We start from the raw sequence: 26,451 nt of genomic DNA, 5'->3' as shown, positions 1-26,451 counted from the left end.
GAGTGTAATGAAAAACCCTACAGCACGTGCTTGACATGGCTTACACGACCCCTAAAAAAAGATGACGTAATTCATCATATCTAATGCAGTGCATTCATCTAACGGCCACACGCGGTTCTAGGTAATCGGGCTTGTTCCCATGGCTCAGGGCTTGGTGAGGAAGGAATAGCCGAACGGCTAGCTGATGTCGACCACCTCACTGTACATAAAAAAGTCGATGACTTCCTGTCTACCGGACTGAGTGCTCTACGAAACGTTCGCGATGCGATGGCTGGTTATGCGCAGACATGTAGAAAGTCTATGCGAACGGGAGAAGGAGAAGAAATGAACCATAAGGTTGGAGACCTGTTTTTACTAGATGCTAAAAACCTTCATACACTTGCAGGGTCTGCTGTCTTTAAAACAAAGCTCCATCCAAGGTTTGCTAGAAATTTTAAGGTCAATGCCAAGCGAGGCCTTGCGTGTTCGCTAAACCTTCCGAGAACAATGCGCACCCACTCAGTGTTCTATGTGGGCTTGCTTAAGCCGTACCGAGGTTCAGCGCAAGTGAACGCAGCAGCCTTGGCGCCGGGGCGGCGAAAAAAGGCGCTTGACCACCCTGAGGCTGAACCAGCAACTGCTTCTGAGCCAGGGTGCAACAATTTCCGTTCCCAACGGCGCAAGACGCTCCACCGCGCACGAAGTGACGAATTTGTCTGCTCGACGGCTAAGGGCCGCTCCGACAGAGCGCGATAGTCTTCAACGTGAGGCAGTCGGTGCACAAAGTGCTCCAGGATCTAGTTGGCAACCTCGGAACGATGCTCGGCCAAATACCGATGACGACGGACTTTGTCCTTTAAAGCCCGAGGTGCATCGCGAGTCACCGGACGGCGATCGACCAAGTCGTCATCGTCCACCGCCGACTTCTTCTCGATGGGAATGGATGCGTTTACTATCACGTGGGTCGCCTTGTTGGTCGACGTTGTCGACAGGGGAGTAAAAGCTAATATCTTGTGAAGTGGCGGGGATACCAAAATTTGAAGCGCCACTTCGGCAAGACTATCCAGACGTCGTGAACACTTATGATCAGAATGATGTTGAAGCTTTGCGTCGTCGTGAGCTCCGCGCTTCTCAAGAGTAGCCCGGGAAGACGGAGGACCATGAGCTAAACTTCAGCTATGGCCTTGAGCTGCTGTGGTCGTCGACTCACCCATGTGAGAAACTACAGAGCTCGCGTGAGCATGATGGATGATTCCATGTGTCGCAGGGCAAAAATACGCAGGAAGTCGGCGTTGCGCGTTGATAAAGGAAAACCTAAATGGGAGATGGCGTTCTACGCTCATGTTTACTTCCTTGTGTTTCCGCTGTAAGTCAGATAGCGAGGAAAGTTTCCGATACCGCTGCACTCATCGCTCAGAGAGCTCCCCATCATTGCAGCGGTTTCGCCAGGGGCAAGCACCTCAGGAATAATCTGCATTGTGGGTACAGGAGCGCCTCCCCTTTGAGCTCGAAGTCGAGCGCGGTACCTATCTATTGACTTTCTTGAGGTACCAAGAAGCGACCTCAGAGAGCTTCCCGCTGGTCAAGCCCAGCTTGTGTAGCAGCCGGGGACGCGTCTACGTAGACGCCTAACGATCGAGTGATCGCGTCTTTCGATTCAGTAGCGGGACCTTCCGAGTGGAAGCCGTATTCCACACGAGGGTCTTAGACCGAAGTTGGCGACGAGCGCAGGAAAGCCGCCCTGTGAATTGCTGCTCCAGTGCCTCGTCGAGGCGATTGGTAATAGTACCAATTTCCCGGTAGTCGAGAGGTCGGGAAACGGACACGGTGTCCGCAAGGCTCGAGCAGGGCTCACGTCGCGCTATTTGCGCACCAAACCCTCCTCGTCTTCCCATGCTGGTAAAGAAGTATCCGACTCGTAGTCGATCTTCTCCGAATCCTCGACTAGGAAATCCGTCGCCCGTGGTGGGCGTGGTGTGTGGCGCCCGGCTGCCAAGGGCTCGAGATGTGCTACCCCTGAAGCTGCGGACGTACTGCCTGAAGGTGCACTTCGTGCAGAAGATGAACAAGGGCTCTACCCGCAGACGCTCTCGGAATAAGATGGGTGTTTTCCGTGTCATAGACACAGGAATCATGCAGCGGAGAATGTTTAAGGATTGTCTTAGGGACGTAACGGTGTCTCAGACATGCGAGCCTCGTATGAGGCGACAACCAAATTTAAATCGTGGTTAATTACTATTTTTATGGGGGGAGTGTGTAACGGGGCTACACGCATCCAGAGTGTACAGGGGTTACACGAGCCCTTGTATGAAAGGGTGGGTCACACGGGATGGTGTGACCTTACAAGAATGTGAATTACACAAGTTGGTGTAATCACACAATGGTGTGGCCACACCGTAACAATAGGCCACTACGTGGCGGGACTGCCAGTAGTTATGCAAATTAATTAGGTTAACTGTTTGATTAGGAAAATCTAAGGTTTTAAATATAGGTGCCTCTGCCGCAAATAAACTACTAAATCCAGTTACAATTTTTGAACGGAAGAGCATATTTGCCTTTGTTATGGCTTTTGTGTACTTTTGCAGGTAACGGATTGCGATTCGCTACACTCGTACTGGTTCTTGTATAGAGCGTGCTGTCGATATGGCTGAGCTTGCATCCTGTCGCCAGTATTGCGGTTGATAAAAATATTAAAATCTGTGTGAGCACAGCGGGCGTCCAAATAGCGAGATGATAATGTCGTGGTAGAGCAAGACAAGGAACGTATTATTTCGTTTGTCTATAGAATTTGTTAGCTTAGACGAGGTTGTCCAGAGCGGATAAGCAGATGAAGTGAGTAGTCACACACGAATGCTCAGATGGGTGGGAGTGATTGTACACTGTTGATGCCTCTTCTTTGCCTGTCCACGTAATTGCTGGACTTTCGTTCGCCTTGTGTCTCTCCGGCTAGATATAATGGCACTCCTTCTATGCGATCTCGTTAGTATAATCGACATTGGCGCTAAGAGATCGGATGTCACCTTGCATAGCCTACTTCCGTTCGATTTCCGCTTGTCGATCATAGTGTCATTGGTTGCTGGGACATTCTTAATCATTATGTGGGCCAGCCTTACCAGCATCAGTGCGCGGCTGTAAAGGGTCCAAAGAGTGCTGAAGAATCTCAATTTTAGTCGCGAGCAAGGCCATCTGATCCGGTCTTTAGTTCCCGGCCAGGAAATGGGAGACGCAAAGGATAGAATGAAAGAAGCCTCACTATTGCTGGGCTCTTAACATACTACGAGGCCTATCGGCTTAAGATATTTCAATTTGAGCTTAGAGCGAGCCTCAAATGTACTGTGTCCTACCTTTAGCTAGTTGATAGGATCAAATTGGCAACTTTCAGTCGTACTAAGCGCTTTTTTCTTCGGCCAGACGATAGTAGGTGCCGATGCAAGCCACTCAAGACATACCTTACACTCTAATTTTTGGGGGAAAGCACACTTTACTTTTGCTTGTAACTTTCGATCTTCACCCGAGCAGTATTACGTACTTTGTGCTTGTGGGCAGCTGGTTTTGCGTCCTAGGGACTGCCTCTGAACCACTCTTCTGTGTGTTAATTCGCAAACTCTACGATTCGAGCGCTTTCAAATTTATAACCCCGATGTTTTTAGAAGCTGCAATGAGGTCGTTATCCACTTTGCACATGGAAAGCTTTGACTCCGAGAGCCCGCATTATAAGCGTTGTTAGGTTATCTTTGTCTGAGGCAACACCGAGGCCTCTGGTAGCTAAAACTGAAAGTTTTTTTTTATTTCAAGCGTACAAATATTATGAGTTACTATACTATAAACAGATTCTATATCTCTCTCGGACGAGGGAACTGTTTTATCTGTTTAATGTCCGGTCAGCAGCACACGTGTACCCCTTCGTGACAGAGTCCGTCGTCTCCAAAAGTACCAATATTTTCATTTCATCTGGAAACTTACAATAACACAAAGTGTAGTGTGAAGTTTGTACAATTGTACAATATTGTGGTTTGCACGAAGGTAAGGCGGGTTTTCACATCAAAACAATACTAAACTGTCACATTTTTGCAATTGTATCCAGCATAATACAATACATATTGTTTTTAGAATCAGACGGGCAACAAATTTGAAGTTTATGTCCTGGGACTGACCAATTTTTGCAAAAGAATTGGTGAATGTCATTTGCTTTCTCAGAAGTCCCACCTGCGACAACTTTGTAAAAATTTTTCACTGGCAGCGGCATTTTTGTATTATTTCTTGAGAGCCAGTCAGTATTCTTTTGTATTAAAATATCCAACCATTTGCTTCACAATTTTGACGTTGCGTATGACAATTTGTGATTTGAGCACACCAAATTGATATTATAGCGGTTCGCATTTTAAACCAATCGCAAAGTCGACTACTCATCAACTGCTCCTTCTACTGGTAAAGCTTGAAATCTGTTCATATTATATAAAAGGTGGACAGTACACATAGTCGTACCGCTTTTATCTGTCAAACAAGATACCAGACAAGGATTCTTTGCGTCTTTCCACAATCACTAATCTGCTGCATCCCGGCAGCACCGTTCCTTTTCTTTTCTCTGGCGGGTGTCTATCGACGCGTCTTGTCTCGGATGTTTATGGTACTGCGTCATCATCTCCATTACATTTTACTGCGATGTATCCTCGCACCCTTAAAACCGACCGTTGAAACATGCTGTAAAAATGTTGCTGTCGTATAAATAGACATGCTTTAAAAATCTGACTAGCATAAGCTTTTTAATAATATTACTAGATTCCATACTAAATTCGTGATGTCTCCATCCGACCAAGCCGGCCAGCCGCAACAGCCTCCATCTGTAGCAGCTAAATGATGCGACAGAAACAATCCTTGTTTCGCACTGGCTTACATGTTCCGACCGACCAGCAAATGTTCATACTCTATATAGTTATTCTAAGCATAAAAAAGAATGAGATATCCGACCGGCCGTTACCGAAAAAGAAATCTCCTTTCGCAGCTCCCGTTACAGGCCATGTAGAACGGGCAGTAGCCATCTACAAGTCTCATTGAGGTCAAGAAATTATGCTGGGATATTGAGAATGCTGGAGTTGAAAGTTTTGTGCTACGTTCTGTTTTGTGCTCGACTCTTACAGTATTATTTAAGACATGGGTCCCACTGTATCTTAGACGCAACACGGCCGCCCTCCGTCACAACAGAAAGGACCTGCTAGACCACAGAATGAACCGTAACACCACCGTTTTAACGCACGAGCCGGCCGCCTTTGCGCTGCCAACCAGCCTTGACCGCTCACCGCTCTACCATTTCGCCTTCAGCGACTTTGAAAACTGTCGTCTGAACGAAAGTTTTACAACACTGGAGGCTTTGGGGCTTAATGCGCCAGTACTGGCGCTCGATGCCGCAGATGTCGCGACTCTCGTCGAGCCAATCGACAGATGTATGCATGACAAGCCCATTTATAGCAGCACGGATCGGCATGATAGCAACGTTTACATCGACAGATCAACAAGCCACCGCAAGACTCAAGCCCACCGCGACGGACCTGGCACTACTCCCTCCATGCTACACCGGCATCATTTCAAAAGGACCTCACGCAAGGAATTACTTGAGCTGCAAACTAAAGTACTCGACATGCAGACACAAGTAGACTGTGCTACCACCGAATTTCAGCAGCTGGCGCAACTTGTCGATCAATTTGCGTACCAGCGTGAGCAAGAAAAGCATGAACATGAGGCTGTTCGAAGGCAAGAACAACATGAGAGGGAACGTTTTGACGAGCGTGAAATAAACATGGGTCTCGATGAGCAGCAAATGCAATTACGAGCACAAGTTGAGCACGATGTCAAACAGTTTGAACGCGAACAACAACGTTGCATGGACTACCAGACAGCCCAATCATCACCTGAGCAAGAGCAATATCGATTTTAAAGAAATGCTCTATACTGTTTCGTCTTTCCTAAAGATTCTATCTGTGCTAGTTTTATCAAAAATGTCTATAAATTCATAACGCAACATTAGATCTTCATTTCAGAACGCATTAAAAGCCTCAACATCTCACCCAAGTCTAAAACACAGCGGGAACGATTTCAATTTAGCCTCACTGTGATTTGTAGTATGCTGCGTGAGAAGCCTTTCACGCTCGCTGAGTAAGGCGTAACTGTTCCCTTATCGCTCCGAATATCTTAGCAGAAAATTAGGTAATTAAAATTTATTTGCCTCGTTTTTGTGCAAACTGCGATACCTACTCTATGTAATGTTGCTGTTAAGAGACGAAAAGTCGTCGGTCGACTTTACAACCTTAAAATTTATTTGCCTCGTTTTTGTGCAAACTGCGATACCTACTCTATGTAATGTTGCTGTTAAGAGACGAAAAGTCGTGGGTCGACTTTACAACCTTCGCCTTATACGCAATAGTCTTTTCACGTGTCCACGAGAATGAGTTATCCCACAATAGCACCACTGTTCCGTCTTCGAAAGCCGTGTATGAATCCGCTATTAAAGCACCACTTGATATTCGTTCCGGAGCTACTTTATCGCATTCCTCGGCACCGCCTATGCCCTGTGTTCGAAATTTTACCGCAAAGACAATGTCACGGTCCTTCACGACAAATTCCCAACAAAGCGTATTGTTGGCGCTTACGCGAAATGGAAGTTGCAGTGTGCTACTCGACTTTATATCGGCTTGAGTTGCTCCATCCTCACAGAGCATAAGGAAAGCATCGCGACCTAAATATCCGGTTTGAGGAATGGTATGAGTGGTGCACCGTCCCCCCAGTAGCTTCGGAAGATTGTCCCTACCACCAGCTAGTTCTAGTAGTCTTTCATGCGAGTTACCTTTCATGTACAACTTGTGCAATTGGGTTTCTTGGAGCATACTTTGAATAACGTCCCAAATCTTTTCAAAAATCCAAGGTGCGTGTAAAATGAACAGCTTGTGCACTGACTCGGGGTAGCACTTCGTTGCAATCGATACGATTGGTTGCAAGCGTTTAAACATCTTTGGGTTAAAGCGCGTAATAGAGAATCCAGTGAGATCACAAACTAGAATGGTCTGCACCAATCTTTCATGTTGACGACTAAGCTGGTCAAGCTTAAGTGCTCGATACTCCATGGAATAAAGAAAGAAGGACTGCCACTCGTCTTCAGTGACATTTGTCAATAGCTTTTGAAAGTCGGCATAGCCAGTCATTTCATAGTAAAAGGTGTGACCGTCAGGAGTAGACAAAATATCATACGTATCCAAAAACGGCAAATGTTGAATGATCTTTTGGAAATGGGGGAAGTCCTCGATCACCAGATTGTTTTTGACAATATCATCGCGAATATCATCAAGATTCAGTTTTTGACGTGCTATCATCATTTCTCGGTATTTTGTAGCTGCAACTGACACATTCATCTTGTGGCCACGCAAGAAACGAAGCAGACGAACATCTCCTACCAATTCAAGATACTTGGCGTGCCGTTCGGCTTTCAATTCCTCTACTAAACTCAGTCGAAGAGCTGCAAATTGTCAAACAAAATCGTTATTTGATCGATTACCCATTCAAAACTATCTGCAGCTTACCGTGAAGTTGACTCTGTTCAACTTGTGCATTCTCAGACGCAATAAAACAGCGCCACTCTGAGTTTCCATCCACTAAGACCTTAGAGGCAGACGCTTGCACCACCGGAATCTCACTAAAGCCATCCAACATTCCTTTCTGGTCATATTCACCCGAATTTACTTCAAAATTGAATTTTAAAGGGGTGTGACAGTCATTCGAAAAACCGTCTTCTCGATGCTCAGGCAGACTCGAATGACACAGGCGCTCCTTCTCTTTCAATTGCATTACTAACTCTTGCGACAGAAGCCGTTCTCTTGGTCGTTGCTGTTGTACATTTTCTTCTTCGATTAAAAGTTGCTTGCGTTCTTCCTCGGGGTCTTTGGTCGATTCGGCTTGACTACGTCTACGCACTATCTCATTTTGTATATTGGCAATTTGATGCTCACGCAAACATTGTTCTCTCTCTTCCTCTGCAGCTCGGATTAATGTTCCGCTATTTATTTGGCGAGTGATTGCCACATCGTTTTCTTGATCCTTCTCCTCCTTCAAACGACGTTGCTGCTCTTCGTCCGCCAACGCATCAACTATTTTCTTGTTTGCAGCACGCTCTTTTTCCTCTGCTTCAAGTTCTTCAAACGTTTCCTCAATTACATCAACATTATCCTCGATTTTAAGCAAATCACCAGAGCAATCTGCACACGCTTCTTCCTCTACCTTTCCCATCATTTTCAAATACTGCGGGATCGGGGCACAACTGCGACTTTTGACGTATCGTGCTTTGTAATCGTCGTATCGTACACTTTATAGACCTTAAATACCAAAACCGTTTCGCCACCTTCTTATCATAACATTTGATCAAAAATAAACTCTGCTTTTGTGCTGGAGAGTCCAAGAATTACACCTTCAGGAAGAATCATGATGTGAAAATACTTGATTACAAACATTAGAAACTAAATATTGTTGAAATATACAATAAACAAATTTAGAAGAACTTTATTTTTAAAAACATAAAAAAGTCTCACAATTGTATTTTCAAGGTTACAAACACTAGAAAGTCTACATTGTTTAACTGTACAAGGTCTTGTCTTGTTACTTGCGATTATCGTCATAGCCAGTTTTCTATGGCATTTGGTAGCCGAAGTGTTCCTTATGAGATTTGTAAGCGCGGTATTCCTTTGCTTCAGAATCAGAATCGCTGATGCTGCTGTCGGAATCGTCGCCAATCAAGCCGCGATTTTCGGTGTTTCTCAGTGCCCGACCATTGAAGGTGGCAGCGTCATTGTTAATTGCACCTCTTAGAGTCCCGATTTTGGGTAATACGTTGGTGTGCGGGAGAGCACTACCAGTCGCTGCAAACGAAGCTGCAATTGTTGTCATGACGAGTAGGTGGAATTGCATTGTGGAGGAGTTGAGATAAAGCGAAGGCGGTGAGCTCAGGAGAGGAAATTGGAAAGTGAACAACTTCGGATATTCACACTAACTGAGCGAAAGCAAAGATTATAGCAAATCAATTGTCTTAGCAAAACTATCGCATTGATATCCTAAATTATCCTGCCGTCTGTTTTAAGCCACAGATATGCAAACGTCTGATTCATAATACTTGTTCAAGGGATGGGAGGTAAAGTGTGGGCAGAAAACCAGGCTGTCTATTCACATTTCTTATGCTGTGTCACCGAGTACTTGTTTTATCTATTAAAAATTGTATCCAATATATAGAAACAGAGCTACAATCCAACATAACGTTTCGACGAATCAAATCCTTCTTCTAAGCTTATCATTGACGCCATCAGAACATCATGGCAAGAGCAATCACATGGTTATAATAACACTTTACATGTTCGATCAGATGCACAACCTATAGCATATTACAAACACTTTTTGTCGATTCTACATCATCAACTGTAAAAACCTGGATATTGTTGGTGCTTTCTAATTGAAAGGTGCTTTATTGGGTCAGAAGAGGCAGTTCACCACTGCTGTAATTGCTTATCTGCTGTGCTGACAAGTGATGGGAATGTGTGCCCACGAATACTATTCATTACTCCAACATCAACGAAAAGAAAACGAGAATCGCGAAAATTGAAGTCGCGACCTTGAGACACAAATCTACAAACCCGTTAAATATGGTATACAGCGATAAATGTGTATAGAATATAAAGGCTCGCAATTCGCGCTGAAAGAAAACTAAGCGAAGTGAACTTTAAACTACTTTCAACCTTCCTGCGTGATAACCTCTGCCCCTAGTTTTACGATGACCGAAGCCTCCGAAATGATCAATAATCTAGCACATATTTTTGCTCCCGATAGGTGCTAACTCGTTTTATGTTTACGCTTTCGACCCTTTGACATTCACACGATTGAATCGAAGAAGTGTTACGAACCGGATAGGCAGTTTGTATATGATTTGATCTTAACGAGTAAAAAAAATCAAGTTGGTTATATGCAGCGATTAAATGACTACAGCGTGACGTAATTGATCACCTCAATCCCTTTGTCGTGCTCTCTTCTTCATCAAGCGAAAGAAGTTTCTTAACCGATTCGTCCGCAGCGTCATCGCCGTCGTTAATATTCAGACCAAATTGAACAAGCCGGTGGATGCGGTGGACGAATATTGTAGGCTAGACGTCAGCAAAGATGTGTCAACGGATCAGGTCTTTCATCGTCTTGTGGGCTTAAAAAGCCCCTGCTTTCTCTCGCAACGACATGATATTTGGGTCAGCCAAATACTTTTCATCTCTCAGACCTTCCTTAGTGGCGAAAATGAGTTCTTGGCCCTCGAGCTCCTTCAGCTGCTGCACGACATACCCATTAAGCCACAGCTAATCGTCTCTTCGAGCTTCTTCTTAGTCTTCTTAGTAAACAAAAATCTCAACCGCTTTCTTACTCATGCTCATCACGTAGTAGAAACTGGGTAGGTCTTTCACAAGCGCAGGATTTTGTTGTCTAGTAATGTACGCTCTTGCCAACCCTACTCATGTAGTAGCATGACAGGTTGGCAATCTTGTCAAGTCGCGAATGCCAAGCTTAAAATTCATGCTAAACGCCTTGTTGTGATTTACAGTCTATTCTGCTGCAAATCTCTCGAGTTAGCGATACCTTCAACGAGCGACAGGTAATCCGCAAGATCTTATCGCAGTTGTCCGTACGAGCGACGGGTAATCCGCAAGATCTTATCGCAGTTGTCCGTACGACGCACGTAGAGGTTCGAGGTGCTAAGATTTTTTGTATAAGCGCCGCCTTCAAACACGTTGAGCGCCGCACGCCTAGCGGTGAAACCATACGCCGTGCACACGAATTGTCCTTCGACCAACAAGTGCTTCACTGCAGCGCCTCTACGAAGACTTTTTTTCGTGGGGGCTAGCACATTTAATTGGGCGTCATTTTTGGGCACCTACTACACAAATTTACACTACGTAACATAAATCTGGGTTTTTCGAAAAATTTCTTACGATGCAAACTGAATTTTCCAGAATCAGATGTGTTGTCCACACCAAGTACAAAAACATGGTCACATCTTTCTTCAGTAGCCGCGATACGTCCATCAATTTCTTATCACAATGAGTACGGATTACACTCTTCAAAAGGGTGATTGGCTAGGTATTTCTATAGTTCGTACCATCTTAGATGTAGTCAACGAAGGTCTAATTTTCCTCCTGCAGACGTTGTGGACGACGACGGTATCTGGAATGTAGCGCAAGTCTTGCGGCTACCAACGCCCGATACTGTTGAAGTCACGTACGACGGCTGGGGAAGTGAGTACGATGAGGAGGTAGAGCTTAAAAGTGAGCGAATTGCCCCTGTACACACTCACACGACGATTGTCAAGTGCTGGGCCAAGATGGAGACATGGCCCTGGTGGCCAGCACTGGTGACAATCAGAGCCCCTGGATCAACAGAAGGCTCGAAAAACTTGAGGCTTGAGGAGAGATTACTTGTAGACTTTTTGGACCGAGAAGAGTTTTCGGATCGTTGCCGGTTAGCCTTTACGGACTTTTCCATTTTTGTGAATTATATCTTATCTCATCGTATCACAAATATGATCTTTAGGTGCTGGGTCGAGAAAAGTAAAATATTACCATATAACTTGGATGAATCCACGCAGACAAAGTTAGGGCCCAAGAGTAAGAAAAGTAAGTCTAAAGGTGAAGCGAAGTTCAGGAACCTAGAACTTTCGACAAATTTATTGGCCTCATGTGACGCGAAAGAAGAGTTCCCAAAATTTGTGGAAGGTACACTTCCGGTGCAGTATAAAAAGAAAGTTACGAGACCGACTTCTGTATTGAGGAAGGAAATGGGTGAAGAAGAGTGGATGCGTGGATTTGCGGATAACAGAATCAAACATGCTATTACACACGCTTATATGCCAGAATTCCCGAAAGCGAAAAAAATTTGGGATATTGGTACGACGACAGTGGAGAAAACGAGACAAATCCCAACGAAAATTCAAAAAGTATCGCATGATCATGACAAAAAAAGTTACAACTCCCAAATAGAAGTTGACGTGAAGGTTGTCGCAAAAATGCCGAAGAGCGCTAAAGTCAAATCCTTAAAATCTGCCAAAAAGACGTGCAAAACTCTTAAACGTAGTGAGGATCGTAAGAATCCGAGGATTCAGGAGAAGGAAAAACTTTCTGTTAGCGCCAACACCAGCCGATTTGAAGCAGCTAAATCATCTTGTGGTCTGATTGAAGGCAGCCGAACTCAGGAGACACAACATGCTAGCGATTTCTGTAAAGACGACCAAAAGAGTAGTCTAAAGGTTGACATTGAACAAATCAAAGTTTCGCTCCGCAAATATGGCAAGACGCCGAAACTTTTGAAATCTTCAAAAAAATCGGCAGCATATCTGCCATTATACACTCCATCCTACGCTAGGGTACTCAAGAGTGGGCAGCAAAAAGCAAAGCCACACAGTCATCACAATCGACGTGCTTGCCGTTCCCCATGCTCCAAAAAAACTATGTGTTCGAGTGTTTCTGGAGGTGTCGATATTGAAAGTCTTCCGAATTTTAATCGGCAAGTGCAGCAAACAAAGTTGAGTGCATCAAACGGTGATGTTTGTCGTACAAATTCAACTGAAACTGTTATCAGCCCGCTTGTAAATCTCGCTCAATTGACGAAGTCAACTTTGCGCGTTGAAAAAAAGCTACATGGAATGGAAACCGCTCTAGAGTGTAAGCTTACCGAATATATGGAGAAGTCTGCTGAAGCTAAACAGCTGCAGAATGAATGTGCTGCTATGCGTACGTCGCTTGCCATGTATCCGAGCCAGTCGATTTTGATAATTATGTATTCTGTTATTAATTAGATTCTGAAACTCAATCTTCTCCAACTCCTTCAATCCGAGCCCAATCTTGTCCGGAAAATTTGCAGCGTGTTCATGATTTGGTGGCGCCAGAAACCTCCATTTCTGTTAGTGAACCACAGAAAAATTTTGAGGGAATAGTCTGGCGTGAAAGTATGGCTAACCGCGATCCCGACGGTTCACAAATTTCAGAATTTGCAAAAGAGTCATGTACTAAGTCCAGTATTCGAGAATTGGAGTTAGTGCTAGATGATGTCATATCCAGCGAGCTAAACCACAGTCTCGTTGCCAATCCGACTTGTACGTGGTGCCTGCGTAAACAAAGTTGTTATCTATGAACTGACTGCTGTGAATATGTTCCTTCATATCTTGCAGTTGCTGAGTTTGAGGCTGTGAAAGCTGAAGTGCTTAGATCTTCTAAGGTGCAAGCAGCTATCGCCCACATGAAGCATTCTTATAACTTCACAGGTGAGAAATTTATTTGCGGTCAATTCTTTGAATATGTCTAGAAAGCATGTTGTTTACTTCCGCTTATTTCAGATGGCTTTCGGCGCGCGGGAGAAGAAGCCAACTTACGCTTCGGAAGTCACACACCACGACACGAGTCTTTTTATCAATCACCGCGGTATCTGAACAAGAATGTTACACTGTGGGAATATGAACATGGGAATGAGTTGAATGTTGCCGACTCTCAAAATGCAGTAAGCCTTCTGTTTGACTCCTCACCAACAATGCAAGGGGGCTTTACGTTTAGTGTGAACGACAATTTTTCAATGGATCAGTGGTATCAAGATTTATACCCAAAAACTTTTGAGCTTCAACGGCAGCGATACTGAACTAATAGGCAAAGTGCATTACAAATTTGAACAACTTCATATCTAATTGCGCGTATTTACATTTGAGATTACACTTGTTGTAGTTAGACACAGCATTATGCAAGCTCGAACGATCAGACAAATAAGTAGAAAGTTTCAAGATAAATATTTTTTCGAATGACCTCATATTTTTATGATGAACGTCTGTCTGTTCTCTTTATGTTTCATCTTGCCACCTAATTCAGACTCATTGTGGAAATCATGGCAGTAGCCGCTTTGACTGTCGAAGAGCTTGCAGAAAGAGTACTCGTGGTGTCATCAGGGTCCGATCCGAGTGGAAGGTACCACTTCTCCGGCATTCCGGCCTGGTCACGTGCTTTCTTGTTAAAGGGTGGCTTTAACGTGCCCTTGAAATATTGATGCACAATTTCTTGAAACTTTATACTCGGATCGACAGCATCGCGCTCGCAGAAATATCGAAACCAACGCACTCCAGCACCCACATGCGTGATCTCTTCGATATGGTTCTTGTGAATGATTTTCAAGCTTATATCATCACCTGCTTTTTCAAATCGCCGAACTGCGTTTGGAAACACATCAAGGCCACGTGCTTCATGTACAAGATGCACAACCGCTAAACGAGCGAGAATATTATCGCGAGTATCGAATGCTGCATCCCAAAAGCCTTTATGAGCAGGATAATCTCCATAGAAACTTCCTAACTCCGTAAGACGATGTGCCCATCTAGTAAAGTGCTCGGCCTCCTCATTAGCAATACGAACCCATTCATCATAGAATGTACGAGGCAGATTATGTGGCATATATCGTGCCACCATATCCCACATGACATCAATAGCGCAGCTCTCCGCTTGAGCTAAACTATTGAGTCAAACATTAGAATTAGAAAGTATTCACTTGAGTATTATAACAAATTTAATGCGTTCCAAATGCACAGCTTTTTGGTATCAAATGACCATCACGCACCAGTGTACAAAAGCTTTGACAGAGCCTTGCTTTGCCTTATGAGCTGGGACAATTCGCACGTTTTCAGGCCGCGTGGGCTGGTCGGGTACATGATTCTCCATGTCTTTCTCATTCCGTAGGACTTTAATTTCGCCATTCTTCCATTTGGCTGCATATGTTGCCGTCTTCTCAGCTTTGGCGAATACATCACCTGTAGTCAGCACGTCTAGCGCACACGCAAATAGCGTTTGAGTTGTAGGATCTGACCTCATGGGAGATTTTGAGCTACAGATTTTCCATTAAACTCATGGGTTTGTTGTAAAGGGAGGATAAAAAAAAGAAGAAAACCCATCATGATAAACTATCATCTGATCGTAATTCAGTAGGAAATATCGATTAAAGATCGTGCATTTTACACCAACCGAATTTTCGACAGTCAATCAGTTTAAGATCAGAGCGTATACGCCAGGAGTATATTTAAGCCTGTAAAAAACTGCATGAGCGTGTTGTGGTCAAAAGTTACCACGCGTGGTTTGTGTTGCTTGAAATCATCAAGAATCTCGACAAGTGCCACATTGAGCGGCTCGTGGAGTGTGCAGTCGTTTGAATGGAAGTACACAGTCAATTCGGTGTATACGTTTGAATGTAAGTAAGCAATACGTGCGAATAAAATAAAACAGGTGATAATTTAGCTCAACATATGTAGATATGATACCAATACAGCAAATAGGCAAACCGGTGCACTTGCTTCAATAGTCACGATCATTCCGACAATAACGGCTTGGTATAATCGACAAAAGGCACCGGATACAGCGGTGATACGCACTTTTCCAAACCGAAAAATTTAATCAGCACACCTACACCACCTCTCTTTAGCGGTCGCGCTCGGAAAACAGCAAATTTGTCAAAGCTGACACTTTGTACGATACTTATGTCAAAATTCAGCCTCAAATATCTCCAACTTTTAGCGTGTTGATAGATTGGATATTCGAGTCATCAATTTTCAATAAGGACAAAGTTTTTCTTTGATTTCTGATAAATATAGCATCGGGTTCTTCACAATTGACAAATCGACAAATCTTCATCGTAGCATCAGCAGACAGAGAGATGAACAGATAAATAAATGCATCGCGCGTGTTTTGTGCCATCCACGTGTAAATAGAAGTCAAATGTGTTACAAGCTTTAGTACTGCTGTGCATAATCTTCACAACAATTAAAATGTCTCAGCCATAGCAACCGGTCGAGTGTATCAGTAGCAATTGAGATCGGTATTAGCTGAAGCCATGTCTCTGCAATCTACGCGTCGACTGCAAAATGCCGCAAAAACATTTTATTATGAAGAGACTGGAGGTGCTCACTAATTCTCTTAAAAATAGGCCACGAAATAACACTAAAACCCATAATTGATACCCAATCTATAATTAAAAAATATTTTACTCTTTATATCTGATTACAATCTGAGCTGAGACCTACAAAATAACACCGAAACCAATAATTGAATAATCAAAAATAAATTAATCAGGCTGATATCTTCTGATAAGACAGGAAATGTACAATCTGAGCTCGACGGTGCTCACTATGTCTCAGGCTTGGATGAGACTTCCTATTCACTTCGCGCTCACCGGTGTAATACTGTAGTGTCCATCCGAAACTCTCGCAGATTCCGACAAAAGCAGAACGATTGCAGATATGCCTCACGTCGATCGAACAATTCAAATTGAGCAAATCCATTTTTAACCGCACACTATTTTATAAGCAAAAATCGAATGAAATTTAAGAGTGCAGATTAAGAGCGCTTAGTTTTAGCAGAATAAAATTACCGACGCGTACGAGTCTTTTTCCGTTTATTTTCTGTTTGCGGGGACGCCATACTTACGCGATTCACGAGACTAATGGGAACGTCGGATGAATTGTCGGAGCTTTGGCAGATTTAAGCAACATTTCGCGCGAGCGTAATTAACAAGCTGGCTGGCCCCGGCCAGTTTGGCAGGACTAGCGCAAGGCGCCATGTGGGTGACGTTCGACTTTTTGTACATACTTAAAATTGGGAAAAGCTTTTCGATTGTATATTCGGATGAACAAGCGCGTGAACTCTGCGATGACTTTCTTCGGGACTATAGTGTCTATACAATCGTACAAATAGAGATTTGAAAAAGAAGCTGAATTGTGAGCATTGTTTCAATTCACCATTCGCTTCTGAGACTACTTCAAAATTTAAAAGTAAAAAGAGATTACACTATCAAACTTCAAACGTTAGATCAACAAGCACCGATCCTCATAACTGGATTGTCCTTCTGCCCTGGGCAATATATATTATAAACCATTGAAACAGCCAACGCATCCGTTGACTTTCGTCACAAGCAACAAGCAACATCTACGCCATTTAAAAACTCCGAATAAACAAACAACAGCTAGTAACCATGGAGAATAGCGCTGGAGTGGACCATGCTCGCTCATTGGCAACATCACTGTCGCGAATCTGATCACATATTACGATGCATCATCATTTTGTGATGCAATACTTAGACACCAGAACAGATTCAGCAGAGACGTACTAGATTCTTGCGATACAGTACAGCGAGACATAAATCGATGATATTTTCAAAGCAATCGCTGCAAATCGCCTTCAGAATTTTTCAGTTTGTTTCGGAGCCCAGGAACGGTTAGTTTGTGATTTAACCGCTGAAAAGAAACTCAACGAACATCATCGATGGGTCATTTGCAAAGAGATATATGACCAAACCAGTTTGTTATGTTGACGTGCTGAAAATCTTCGCACTTGTTACGAAATCCACGTCCGGCTCGGCAAGAATGAGATGATGCTGCATATTAGGGCTTGGAAAAACTGATTGAAGGTTTGTTTATCAAGACCAGTCATCAATATATACGCACATGTACAAACCTTTATGTGATCTTCGTATTAATGCACTGGTAATTGCCAATAGCCAACGGCGGATCGTAGCATGGTCGTCAGAATATCAAAGAAAATTTGCTTAGTAACCAAATTTTGTGATCATTTTATTGTATTCCAGTTTAGTGATACAATCGACGAAATCTTCCATACAGATGACCACCCAACGACGTTCCCAGCAGAGTACATCAATAATAAAGGCCGACTGCGGAGTAACAGAAGATCATCTCAGCTTCAAAATATGTTAGACTAAAGCAAGTGGCAATTTCAGCTGTTAGGCTGGAATTGCCAGCTGTTGAGCAGGACTTGATTGATGCAAAGGATAGTGCTGTAAACACGAAGTCTTAATTTGCTTTCGGACGCGTTCCATGTTTCTTTCGCTTTAGCCCATTCGATCCAACAGTCTTAATAAGGCAACGGATGAGCATTATTGTGCTTGACATGCTAACATGAACTTAGTGTAACTTTGCGAGCATGTATGACCCTCGTTTAGAGTGGAACTAGCGCTTTCTGAACACTGAAGAGCCGAATCAGCAGCGTCAACACCAGAAATACGGTCAAAAGTCATGATTCTGACCGCAAGTACGACTTCAAGCATTCACCGTAAATATGAAATGCAAACAAAGTTCCTTAGGTGACTTGATAATGTAGATACTTCGATATATTTCAATACTGTGAACACCCCAAATGAGGACATAATCGCACCAATGTTAAAATTTGAATGATAAAAGCGTCCACACAAATCTGCACACTTCTGTTGCCGATCTGTCGCATCAGCAATCAAAAGAACGATTTTAAACAAAATCGCTCATTTACTTCATTTCCGCGGCAACAACATTAACTTTGGTATCGCATCGTAGCTGGATTTCGATGCCCTTTTTGAACTCATCCAATAGGATAGCAATATAGCAAACAATGAATCAATCGTGTTCGTGTCAGTATACCATCAATTTGTCCTTGATTGATAAGAACATTTACACAATCTCCATAATCCATGCTGGAGTCGGCTTTGAAATCAATAGGTTATTAATGGTTGTGAGCAGTTTTCTTCAGTCCGGTCTTTTAATCGACGTTAAAGTCCTATGGATGACACCGCTTGGGAATTGAATTGCTAGCTGTTAATATCTTCGAGCAACAGTGTAATCGCTGATCGGTTTCGGTTCATATTGCAGCGGCACAGTTCGCCCAAAGAAGGCAAAAACACTGAGGGGACGTTTGGGCGAAGTATATAGTCAACAAAATGTCGCGCCTGAGAAGGCATGAGCAAGCTACCTCACTCATGGCGGAGCTTAGCTTTGTAAGGCCTATGCGAGGACACGATCGACCTATTATCTGCCTACAGCCTCGAGATGAACAGCTGTCGAATTGGCAAGCTTGGTATCAAGAAACTTGAACAACGAGCGCCAAATGATGAAGTGAAACATAAATAACGGTCCACGATAGATGATAATGGGTGAAGGTATCTACAAATGGGGCATTATGATGCTAATGCATCGGCCGAAGGTAGAGGTCGTTATTGTTGGAAATGACGACACGTAGAGTGCCGGGTAAATCAATGCTAGTGCCAACATTTCGCTGGCTAGGGGATTACTATGGATCCGGCACGAACGGTGGGAGAAAGTCGATCAAAAAATGGTAAGGAAATTGTTCAGTTCACAACGTAGCGGAACTGCCTCGAATGAACGGCAGATAGTCTGGTCAAGTGATGAGTGGCACTCACCGCAATTGTGTTAACATCGTTAACGCATCTAGAAAACCTGCACGAACAAGTGTGCCAACAAGGAATGTCTTTCTTTCATGACTTGAAATTTCCAATGCTTTACTCAGTACTGAATGTCAGCCGTTGAACGAGCAGCAGCTTAACAAATGCACGATTTATGAAGTAGAGCTCTTTTTCTAAGATCAAATGATATGTGCATGCTATATTTCAAATACTCGATAGATCAATCATTTTCTTATATTAGTGGGGCTGAACAAAATACGTTGCTAACGATAGATAAAAAAGAAATCGCTCAAGTAGAACTGCACATCTGCCTCTTGTCAAAGTAACGCTTCGTAGCTGTTTTACTATGTAAAGTCTCATTAAAAATGCCAACTGTCCTTTAAGCACTTCATGTTGTGGCTTTTCACGGTGGCGGACCAAACAAGGCATCCGATCTTTCGCTGGTATGTTCGGTTCGACTCTGACATGAGGTCCTGAATAAATATCGCTCATCGACGAATAACTCAAGATGAAGGAAAATCGCTTAACCTTTGGTCATCATCTCTAGCTCGAGATCTCTTACCCGATTGCACGATGCGATCCATTCTATGAGGCTCAGACCTGAAAATACCATCAATTAGCCAACTCCGCACTTCAAAATCAATTGGAAACTATGCTCGTACCATCAGCATTCTTTGCAATCGCAGCTGCCACGCTTGTAGTTGGTCGTCCGATGCACGCTGGAATCAACTATACTCGATATCTTAAAGAAATCGATACAACTCAAGCAGAGCTCGACGAGTGGCGAAGCAAATTTGGTGATGTCGCTCAAACGAATGGCTGGATGCCTGTTTCTGAAGCCCGTAGTACAGTTGACCAGGAGGAAGATTTTCGACAACGACTTTTTATGACCAAGCAGAGCATTGCAAGCATTCAAGCTGAGAACCCCGACGCAAATTTCTCCATCATGTCACCATTTTCGCTTTTAACTGACGAAGAGTTCCAAAACTTTGTGCTGAACGCTTATGTTCGTGGTAATTTTACAGAGCAGAAATCGCGCCAACTGCGCAGTTCTACCAGCCCGGACACGAAGATTCATGGGATCTTTGATAGCACGTCGCTTATCTCGACCGCAGAGTCTCTTATCAATAGCGTTATCAGTTTCGTTCAACCCACGAGTGATGGAGCCACTGCTTATCTGCTAAAGGGAACAAGCGAAAGCTCTAAAAGCTTCAAGTTCTCGGATTTTTGGAAGTGGGTTCCACAAACACCAACGCGAATTGACGCACAAGCTCCGATAATAACCGAGGATGAAGACGTTATAGACAGATCTGAATCGTTGGACTGGACGGAATCAAAATGCGTGGCTCCAATTCAAGCCCAAGGCTCATGTGGTTCATGCTGGTCTTTCGCCACCGTTTCTGTTATCGAGTCGGCCCAGTGCATTGCTAACGGGGGGCAGTCGCTGACAAAATACTCAGAGCAGCAATTGGTGAACTGTGACAAACAAAACCGAGGTTGCAATGGTGGCTCTCCAAATTATGCTTTTGACTACGTGCAGAAAAACGGTCTCTGTATGCAGCATAGCTACCCATACACGGGCTACGTCGATTCTTGTCGAATTTGTGAAGCGGAAAACACTGGGCTCAAAGGATTCTCTGTAGTTTCTGGCCAAAATGGGTTGTTGGATGCCCTAACTGAACATCCAGTGATTGTAGCGGTAGCTTCGGGGAATAATGTTTGGAAGCAGTACACGGGTGGGATAGTGTCGTCGTGTGGCACAACGAGGCCTGATCATGCTGTAGTGGCGGTTGGCTTTGATTCTTCATCAATCAAGGTTCGCAACTCGTGGGGCACGCTCTGGGGTGAAGGAGGATACATTCGTCTTGCTCGCAGCTCATCAACTCAGGGAACGTGTGGTATGCTCGTAGACATGACGACTCCACAGATGTGAGAACGTTTCAAACACATTCATTGTACTGATGTCAACATGTGAGTTCAATCAAGATATTCTATGTAAATGCGCGTCAACAACTACGATACTAGTCAATTGAAGTCATAAAGTTAATTTTATCGTATTCTTCCTTCTACGCTACCGTGCTGTGTATTTCTTGATTCAAAAACGCAATGGGAGCCAAACGTATCATAGTTTTTCCGATTAAACGTGGATAGCACAAAACACGCGCGATGCATCCGTTTATTACGATGGCTGCCAACGTCTCGATGGTGACTGTCGATCTGTGACTTGTGAAGAACTCGATGATTTATTTATCAATGAATTTAAGTAAAACTTCGTATGCATCACTGTGTGACGCGAAACAAGGTCGTAGATTTGGCGGACAAGATCATTGCAGATATGGATTGAACTCCTGGCATCGTATGGGTGACTCGAATGCTTTTGAATCGCAACAAATTTTACCCGGACAGATCACCAAAACGCTAAAGGTTAGTGGTGTTGTGAACTTCAAGAGATCCAAGTCATAAGCGGCAACGTTGCGAGGCCAACCTTGTCGAAGCTAAATCTTAAACTTCCGTGAGGTCCTCCTTACATTATATTAAATGATATTTACAGCCTGCCGCTACTCTTGTCAGTGACTTGCGCTACTGAGGATAATAAGTACCAACATACGATATGTACCTCGTCTTATGCTGGTAGCATATGATATCAGAAAATATAGTGTGAGTTTTAAGCGGATAAGCTTATGATGTGACAATGTCTTTTGGATCCACTTCAAAGCTGAAACACTTTCCTAGTTATCCAGTTGCACTATTACGAACCCGTTCACACTTTTGTCCCTCGAACCTAGCAAAGCTAAATGTAACATATTTGCCGAGAATCTCGCACAATTAACCGCCAAATCTCCAAGTTCGTAGTGAAATCTTGTGTATTTAAACCTTGCACATTTGGTACAAACGTATCAAATGCTATATAGTATAATCGTACAACAGTCTGATTGTGAATATGTAGAAGTACATAATCACAACGTACACATGTATGTCGGATGGCGGAACTTCAAATAGGAGTCGTGATACACGTGGGCACGTCAAAAAGTAAATACATCATGATTATGCAATAGTAAATCTTTTATGTGTACTATATATATATATAGCATTACTCAAAAAACTACGTACTATTGATGTAGCAAAACGAACAAACAGTCTCGCTTCCGCTTCTGGTATAATGGCACGGTCTCACCATCTGTGCACTTGTCAGCGCGGACTCTTTGATGCAAACTTCCTCTGAAAGTGCACGACAACCGTTCCGCTTGGTAACACAAGTAGTCATTCCTACGATTGTGCGGGATGAAGTATCAAATGTTCGAGTGTCTGTTCTCGGATACCATGACAAGTCAGGTAAGCTTGTGCATTTCTTAGGTCACAACTGAATTAGGTAACAGGTGACCAGAAATTATAACCAGTACGAGTGTAGCGGATCGCAATCCACTTACTCCAAGAGGGACTTCAACATTAACCCAAAGCTAACTAACTCTTAGGCTTGGCATGTGAACTGTATTTCTTGATTTATCTGCGGCAAAGCCGCCTATATCTAAATGTATAGGTTTTCCTATCTATATAGTATTGAATGTATAACTACTGGCCACGTGCTGACTTGTTGCTTTAGTGTAGCCACACCATCTTGTGTAACACACGCCAGACTGTGTGACCACGTTACACTCACCCCCATCAAGATTGTGAACACCTAGAAATCACATTCAACTGTCGCCCGAACGAAGCTCGCGTGTCTAAGACACCAAAACATCACCAGAACCTTCTTTCATTTGTCTGCTCAATAAGCCCTGTGTCGAGGGCACGGAGGACGCCCAGACTCGCTGGTTTTGGAAACGCCCGCGAGCAGAGCCCTTCTTCATCTTCTGCACGCGCTGCAACTCCGGACAGCACGTCCGTGGCTCTAAGGGAAATGCAGCTCAACTCTCGGTAACCGACTACCACGCACCGCGTCCGCTACGGGCGATGGATTACCTCGTCGAAGATTTGGAAAAGGGTGACTACGACTTAAAAAATTCTTTCCCGGGATAGAAAGAAGATGAGGGCGATTCTTCAGCGACGCGACGTGAGCCCTGCTCGAACCTTGCGGACGCCGTCTCCGTTCTCTGCACTCTCAACTTCCAGGGGATGTACTAATATTATCAATCACCTCGACGAGGCGCAGAACGCAGGGCGAATTTCATGCGCGTGCATCATCGGTCGGTCCTTGACATTCGTGAGAAACATGGCCCCGCTCGGCGGATCCCGCTGCCAAAGAGAAGGACGCGATCACTCGATCGTCGGGCGTCTGCGTGGTCGGGCTTCCGGCCAATATACAAGCCGAGCTCGACGGACGAAAAGCTCTCCGAGCTCGCTTCTTAGTTCCTCAAGAAATTAAGATGGATACGTACCGCACTCGACTACGTGCTTAAAGAGAAGGCGTTCTGTACCCTCGATACGGACATTATTTTGCAAAACCGCTGCAGATGAGGATGAGCTCTTTGAGCGATGGTTACAGTGGTATAGGAAACCTTTCTCGCTGCACAACACACAGTTGAGCCACAGAGAGGTGGGCGCGCGTGTGGAGCACTATCGTTAGTTTAAGTTTGCCAAAATAAAGGCGCGTCATCGACTCTTTCGGATTACTGCCCTGCGATATCAAGGTCAATTCCTTACGCTCTGTGTGGTCTCTCACACGGGTGAGTCTGCAACCGCAGCAGCTCAGGGTCATAGCTTAAGCTCACGTCATGGCGCAAAAACGCAGAACGTCGTGATCCCTCTAATTAGAAGCTTGGGCAGTCTTACCAAAGTGACACTCCAAACTTTCACAGAGCTAACTCTACGAGTGTCAGCATGGCGATTCAGTGCCTCGGAGCTTAGCGTATACACTGCGAAAGACGTCCGAGACGACGCGATTCACGCGATAAGTTTGACTATCGGTCTGCGGATGCTCCGCTGTTGACATAACCAGTTTGGTCTTAATTACCTTGAAGATCGCCGACCAAAACATTCCAGTGAAGCATTAGTCTCTGTCAGCGACAATTGAACTCCGAGAGTCGATGGATCGACACGATCCACAAACAGCGTCGCTGTACCGACACTGTCGATGGTGTCCGGCACCGCCGCAAGATGAGCAATCTTTTTCAAACGGTCGACGAAGACCACGACAACCGCGTTGCACGCCGAGTCCATCAGCAGGCCAAACACAAACTTCGATCATGAAATGCCAATACCCGGAGGGTACCGGTAAACTGGCCATCGGCGCTGCCGCATTTGGAGAGACTTTCACTCTTCGACACGTCTCACACGTGCGCACATAGGTGCCCACCCATTTGTTCAGGTGTATTGGCAACTCACAGATCTGTGGTCATTTCACGTCCAAGATGACCACTGATTGGGGTGTCGTGGGCCTCATAGAGGATACGGTACTTCAAATCCTCATCGCGGGAAACCATAAGTCGCTGCGTATCCGATGAATCGGTAGTATATTACAGCAATTCACTGTTCAATGAATATCAGTGCAACCGTGCTCGCAGTCGCGACGACACTTCTTTTCTGAGTTTTCAAACTTCTTGCTTCCGAGAACCTGTAACAGCGCTACGCACATATCATCACAGCGTGATCAAATTCGTCACTGTCGTGACACAACAAGCTCATAATCTGGCCTGTGTGACAACGCATCAGCCAAAGCATTCTACTTACCTGGCCTCTACTTCACCTCGAAGTTGTATTCTGATAAGGATCCTGGTCACCCTCTGTGAGAGGTGAGACGACTGAGTCGCCGTGCGTAGTGAGTGACACATGATCTATGTAGAACACGAACGGCCTGAAGCCGAGCTAGTGCAATCTGAGCTTGACATGCGCACACTTCATCTCAGGAAATTCCTTGTCGTGGGCTGATTAATTTTGCTCTGCAGCCTTGAGCTGACGAGACTTGAACGCGATCACCCGATCTTGCCCCTTGGCGTCTATTTGCAGCAGTGTACAGCCGATGGCAAAGTCTGAAGCGTCACGGGCGACACTGAAAGCACAATTAGGGTCTGACAACGCCAGTATTGGTTCGTGAAGAAGGCTGTTTCTGACCCAGTCAAAAGCCTCCCGATGATAGGTGTCTCAACATCATTCCTCGACCTTCATAAGGAGATTGGACAATGTCCGTGCCACTTCTGTGTAGTTCTCGCTGTACTTGTGTAGGTAGTTGGCGCTCCAAGCCATTTGCGCAAGTTCTTTTGGTTCTTTGGAACCGGCCAGTCCACAATGACCTTGACCTTAGCGGGATCTGCTCGAAGGCCACGCTTTCAGATGTAGTACCCTAAAAAGGGGATTTCTTCGGCGCTGAAGGTGCACTTTTTTGCATAAGCATACAGCATATTTGTGCGCATATACTCGAGCACCGCTCTTAAATGGACGATGTGGTTTTCTTCAGCTTTCCTACCATGCTTCGCACGATTGTGCGCGAAGGTGTAGTAGAAGCATCTCTGTGTATACGCCTGGTGGGGCCTGAACAACTGCGTCATACAGCGATTATTGACAGTTCTTGGGGCATCACCAGCCATTCCCACCGCTTGGAATATCACTCGCTCTCAAGAGCAATTGGTTATAGCACCGACCAAGTCGAATGCGCTGTACTTTGTACATTCAACCATGTCGTTCTGGAGAACATACTTCCTAGAAATTGGTGTCTGTGCCGGAATGGTGGTGGCGTTGAGCTTATTGTGAGCGTGAACGATATGCCACTAGCCTTTCGGCTTTCGAACACAAAACGTGGGTGTCGAATGGGGATAATTGCTCTCACGCATCACGGAAGAAGGCGACGATGACGTCACACTGCTCCTTGGGCAGGGCCATTGGCGTGTTACGCAGTATTTGGCTCCCAGAATCTGGTTGGTCTGATGACGCACACCTCGGTTCGGAGGTAAGGCCGACGGCGGGTTTCTGGAAACGACGTCCTGAATTTCCTTTACCAAAGGATAATACAGATCCGAGGAGCTCTTCAGGATCGAAGATCCACTTCGTGCGCCCATCACCCTCGTGGTATCCCCTAGGACAGCTTCATCTAGCAGCGACGACGAGTTAATCTCTTCGTTCGGTCGTATCATGGCCACCTCACCTTAATCACCTGACTTCAAGGTACCACCTAAGTTTTCGAAGGACATCTCGTCCAGCTCAAGAAGAGCATCAAGCGGAGGAATAGCCTCGAGGGTGGCGTCACTGTTTCCCTCTCCCGTCACACCGTGCATA

General features: G+C 44.6%; 9 protein-coding genes across 9 annotated transcripts; 4 read left to right on the top strand and 5 right to left on the bottom strand.

Annotated features, from left to right (window-relative positions):
* Positions 1-2,934: 2,934 nt before the first annotated feature.
* PHALS_09387 (uncharacterized protein) lies at positions 2,935-3,249 on the top strand (the record flags this gene model as incomplete). Its single annotated transcript, XM_024722203.1, has 2 exons — positions 2,935-3,077; positions 3,150-3,249. 2 exons carry the CDS (start codon positions 2,935-2,937, stop codon positions 3,247-3,249), a joined length of 243 nt encoding a protein of 80 aa, XP_024571629.1.
* A 741-nt stretch (positions 3,250-3,990) lies between these two features.
* On the bottom strand, positions 3,991-4,681 carry PHALS_15371 (uncharacterized protein). The gene has a single exon (XM_036407308.1). The coding sequence runs from the start codon at positions 4,223-4,225 to the stop codon at positions 4,040-4,042; it is 186 nt and encodes a 61-aa protein (XP_036262968.1). The 5' UTR covers positions 4,226-4,681; the 3' UTR covers positions 3,991-4,039.
* A 522-nt stretch (positions 4,682-5,203) lies between these two features.
* On the top strand, positions 5,204-5,911 carry PHALS_09386 (uncharacterized protein; the record flags this gene model as incomplete). Its single annotated transcript, XM_024722181.1, has 1 exon — positions 5,204-5,911. One exon carries the CDS (start codon positions 5,204-5,206, stop codon positions 5,909-5,911), a length of 708 nt encoding a protein of 235 aa, XP_024571627.1.
* Positions 5,912-5,966: 55 nt separating this feature from the next.
* On the bottom strand, positions 5,967-8,250 carry PHALS_09385 (Phosphatidylinositol transfer protein SEC14 and related proteins; the record flags this gene model as incomplete). Its single annotated transcript, XM_024722170.1, has 5 exons — positions 5,967-5,976; positions 6,042-6,140; positions 6,391-6,542; positions 6,624-7,483; positions 7,548-8,250. The coding sequence occupies 5 exons, from the start codon at positions 8,248-8,250 to the stop codon at positions 5,967-5,969; spliced, it is 1,824 nt and encodes a 607-aa protein (XP_024571626.1).
* Positions 8,251-8,543: 293 nt separating this feature from the next.
* Positions 8,544-9,696, bottom strand: PHALS_15372 (RxLR-like protein). Its single transcript, XM_036407306.1, has one exon. It carries the CDS (start codon positions 8,923-8,925, stop codon positions 8,647-8,649), a length of 279 nt encoding a protein of 92 aa, XP_036262967.1. The 5' UTR covers positions 8,926-9,696; the 3' UTR covers positions 8,544-8,646.
* Positions 9,697-11,084: 1,388 nt separating this feature from the next.
* On the top strand, positions 11,085-13,668 carry PHALS_09384 (PWWP domain; the record flags this gene model as incomplete). Its single annotated transcript, XM_024722148.1, has 6 exons — positions 11,085-11,124; positions 11,187-11,502; positions 11,575-12,770; positions 12,836-13,132; positions 13,208-13,300; positions 13,373-13,668. 6 exons carry the CDS (start codon positions 11,085-11,087, stop codon positions 13,666-13,668), a joined length of 2,238 nt encoding a protein of 745 aa, XP_024571624.1.
* A 215-nt stretch (positions 13,669-13,883) lies between these two features.
* PHALS_09383 (si:ch73-protein) lies at positions 13,884-14,882 on the bottom strand (the record flags this gene model as incomplete). The annotated part of the gene is made up of 2 exons (XM_024722137.1): positions 13,884-14,526; positions 14,632-14,882. The coding sequence occupies 2 exons, from the start codon at positions 14,880-14,882 to the stop codon at positions 13,884-13,886; spliced, it is 894 nt and encodes a 297-aa protein (XP_024571623.1).
* Positions 14,883-14,918: 36 nt separating this feature from the next.
* Positions 14,919-15,975, bottom strand: PHALS_15370 (uncharacterized protein). Its single transcript, XM_036407305.1, has one exon. It carries the CDS (start codon positions 15,756-15,758, stop codon positions 15,558-15,560), a length of 201 nt encoding a protein of 66 aa, XP_036262966.1. The 5' UTR covers positions 15,759-15,975; the 3' UTR covers positions 14,919-15,557.
* A 3,922-nt stretch (positions 15,976-19,897) lies between these two features.
* PHALS_09382 (cysteine protease family) lies at positions 19,898-21,178 on the top strand (the record flags this gene model as incomplete). Its single annotated transcript, XM_024722114.1, has 1 exon — positions 19,898-21,178. The coding sequence occupies one exon, from the start codon at positions 19,898-19,900 to the stop codon at positions 21,176-21,178; it is 1,281 nt and encodes a 426-aa protein (XP_024571621.1).
* Positions 21,179-26,451: the final 5,273 nt, after the last annotated feature.

The sequence above is a fragment of the Plasmopara halstedii genome, assembly GCF_900000015.1.
Source record: "Plasmopara halstedii genome assembly, contig: Scaffold_42, whole genome shotgun sequence".
NCBI lineage: Eukaryota > Oomycota > Peronosporomycetes > Peronosporales > Peronosporaceae > Plasmopara > Plasmopara halstedii.
Note: the sequence above shows the minus strand (reverse complement) of the source record. Positions and strands in the feature narration are given on the sequence as shown.

Bases quoted from the DNA above. Each gene is read 5' to 3' on its own strand.
- PHALS_15371 (XM_036407308.1), bottom strand. From the start codon at position 4,225: ATGCCGCTGCCAGTGAAAAATTTTTACAAAGTTGTCGCAGGTGGGACT.
- PHALS_15372 (XM_036407306.1), bottom strand. From the start codon at position 8,925: ATGCAATTCCACCTACTCGTCATGACAACAATTGCAGCTTCGTTTGCA.
- PHALS_15370 (XM_036407305.1), bottom strand. From the start codon at position 15,758: ATGGCACAAAACACGCGCGATGCATTTATTTATCTGTTCATCTCTCTG.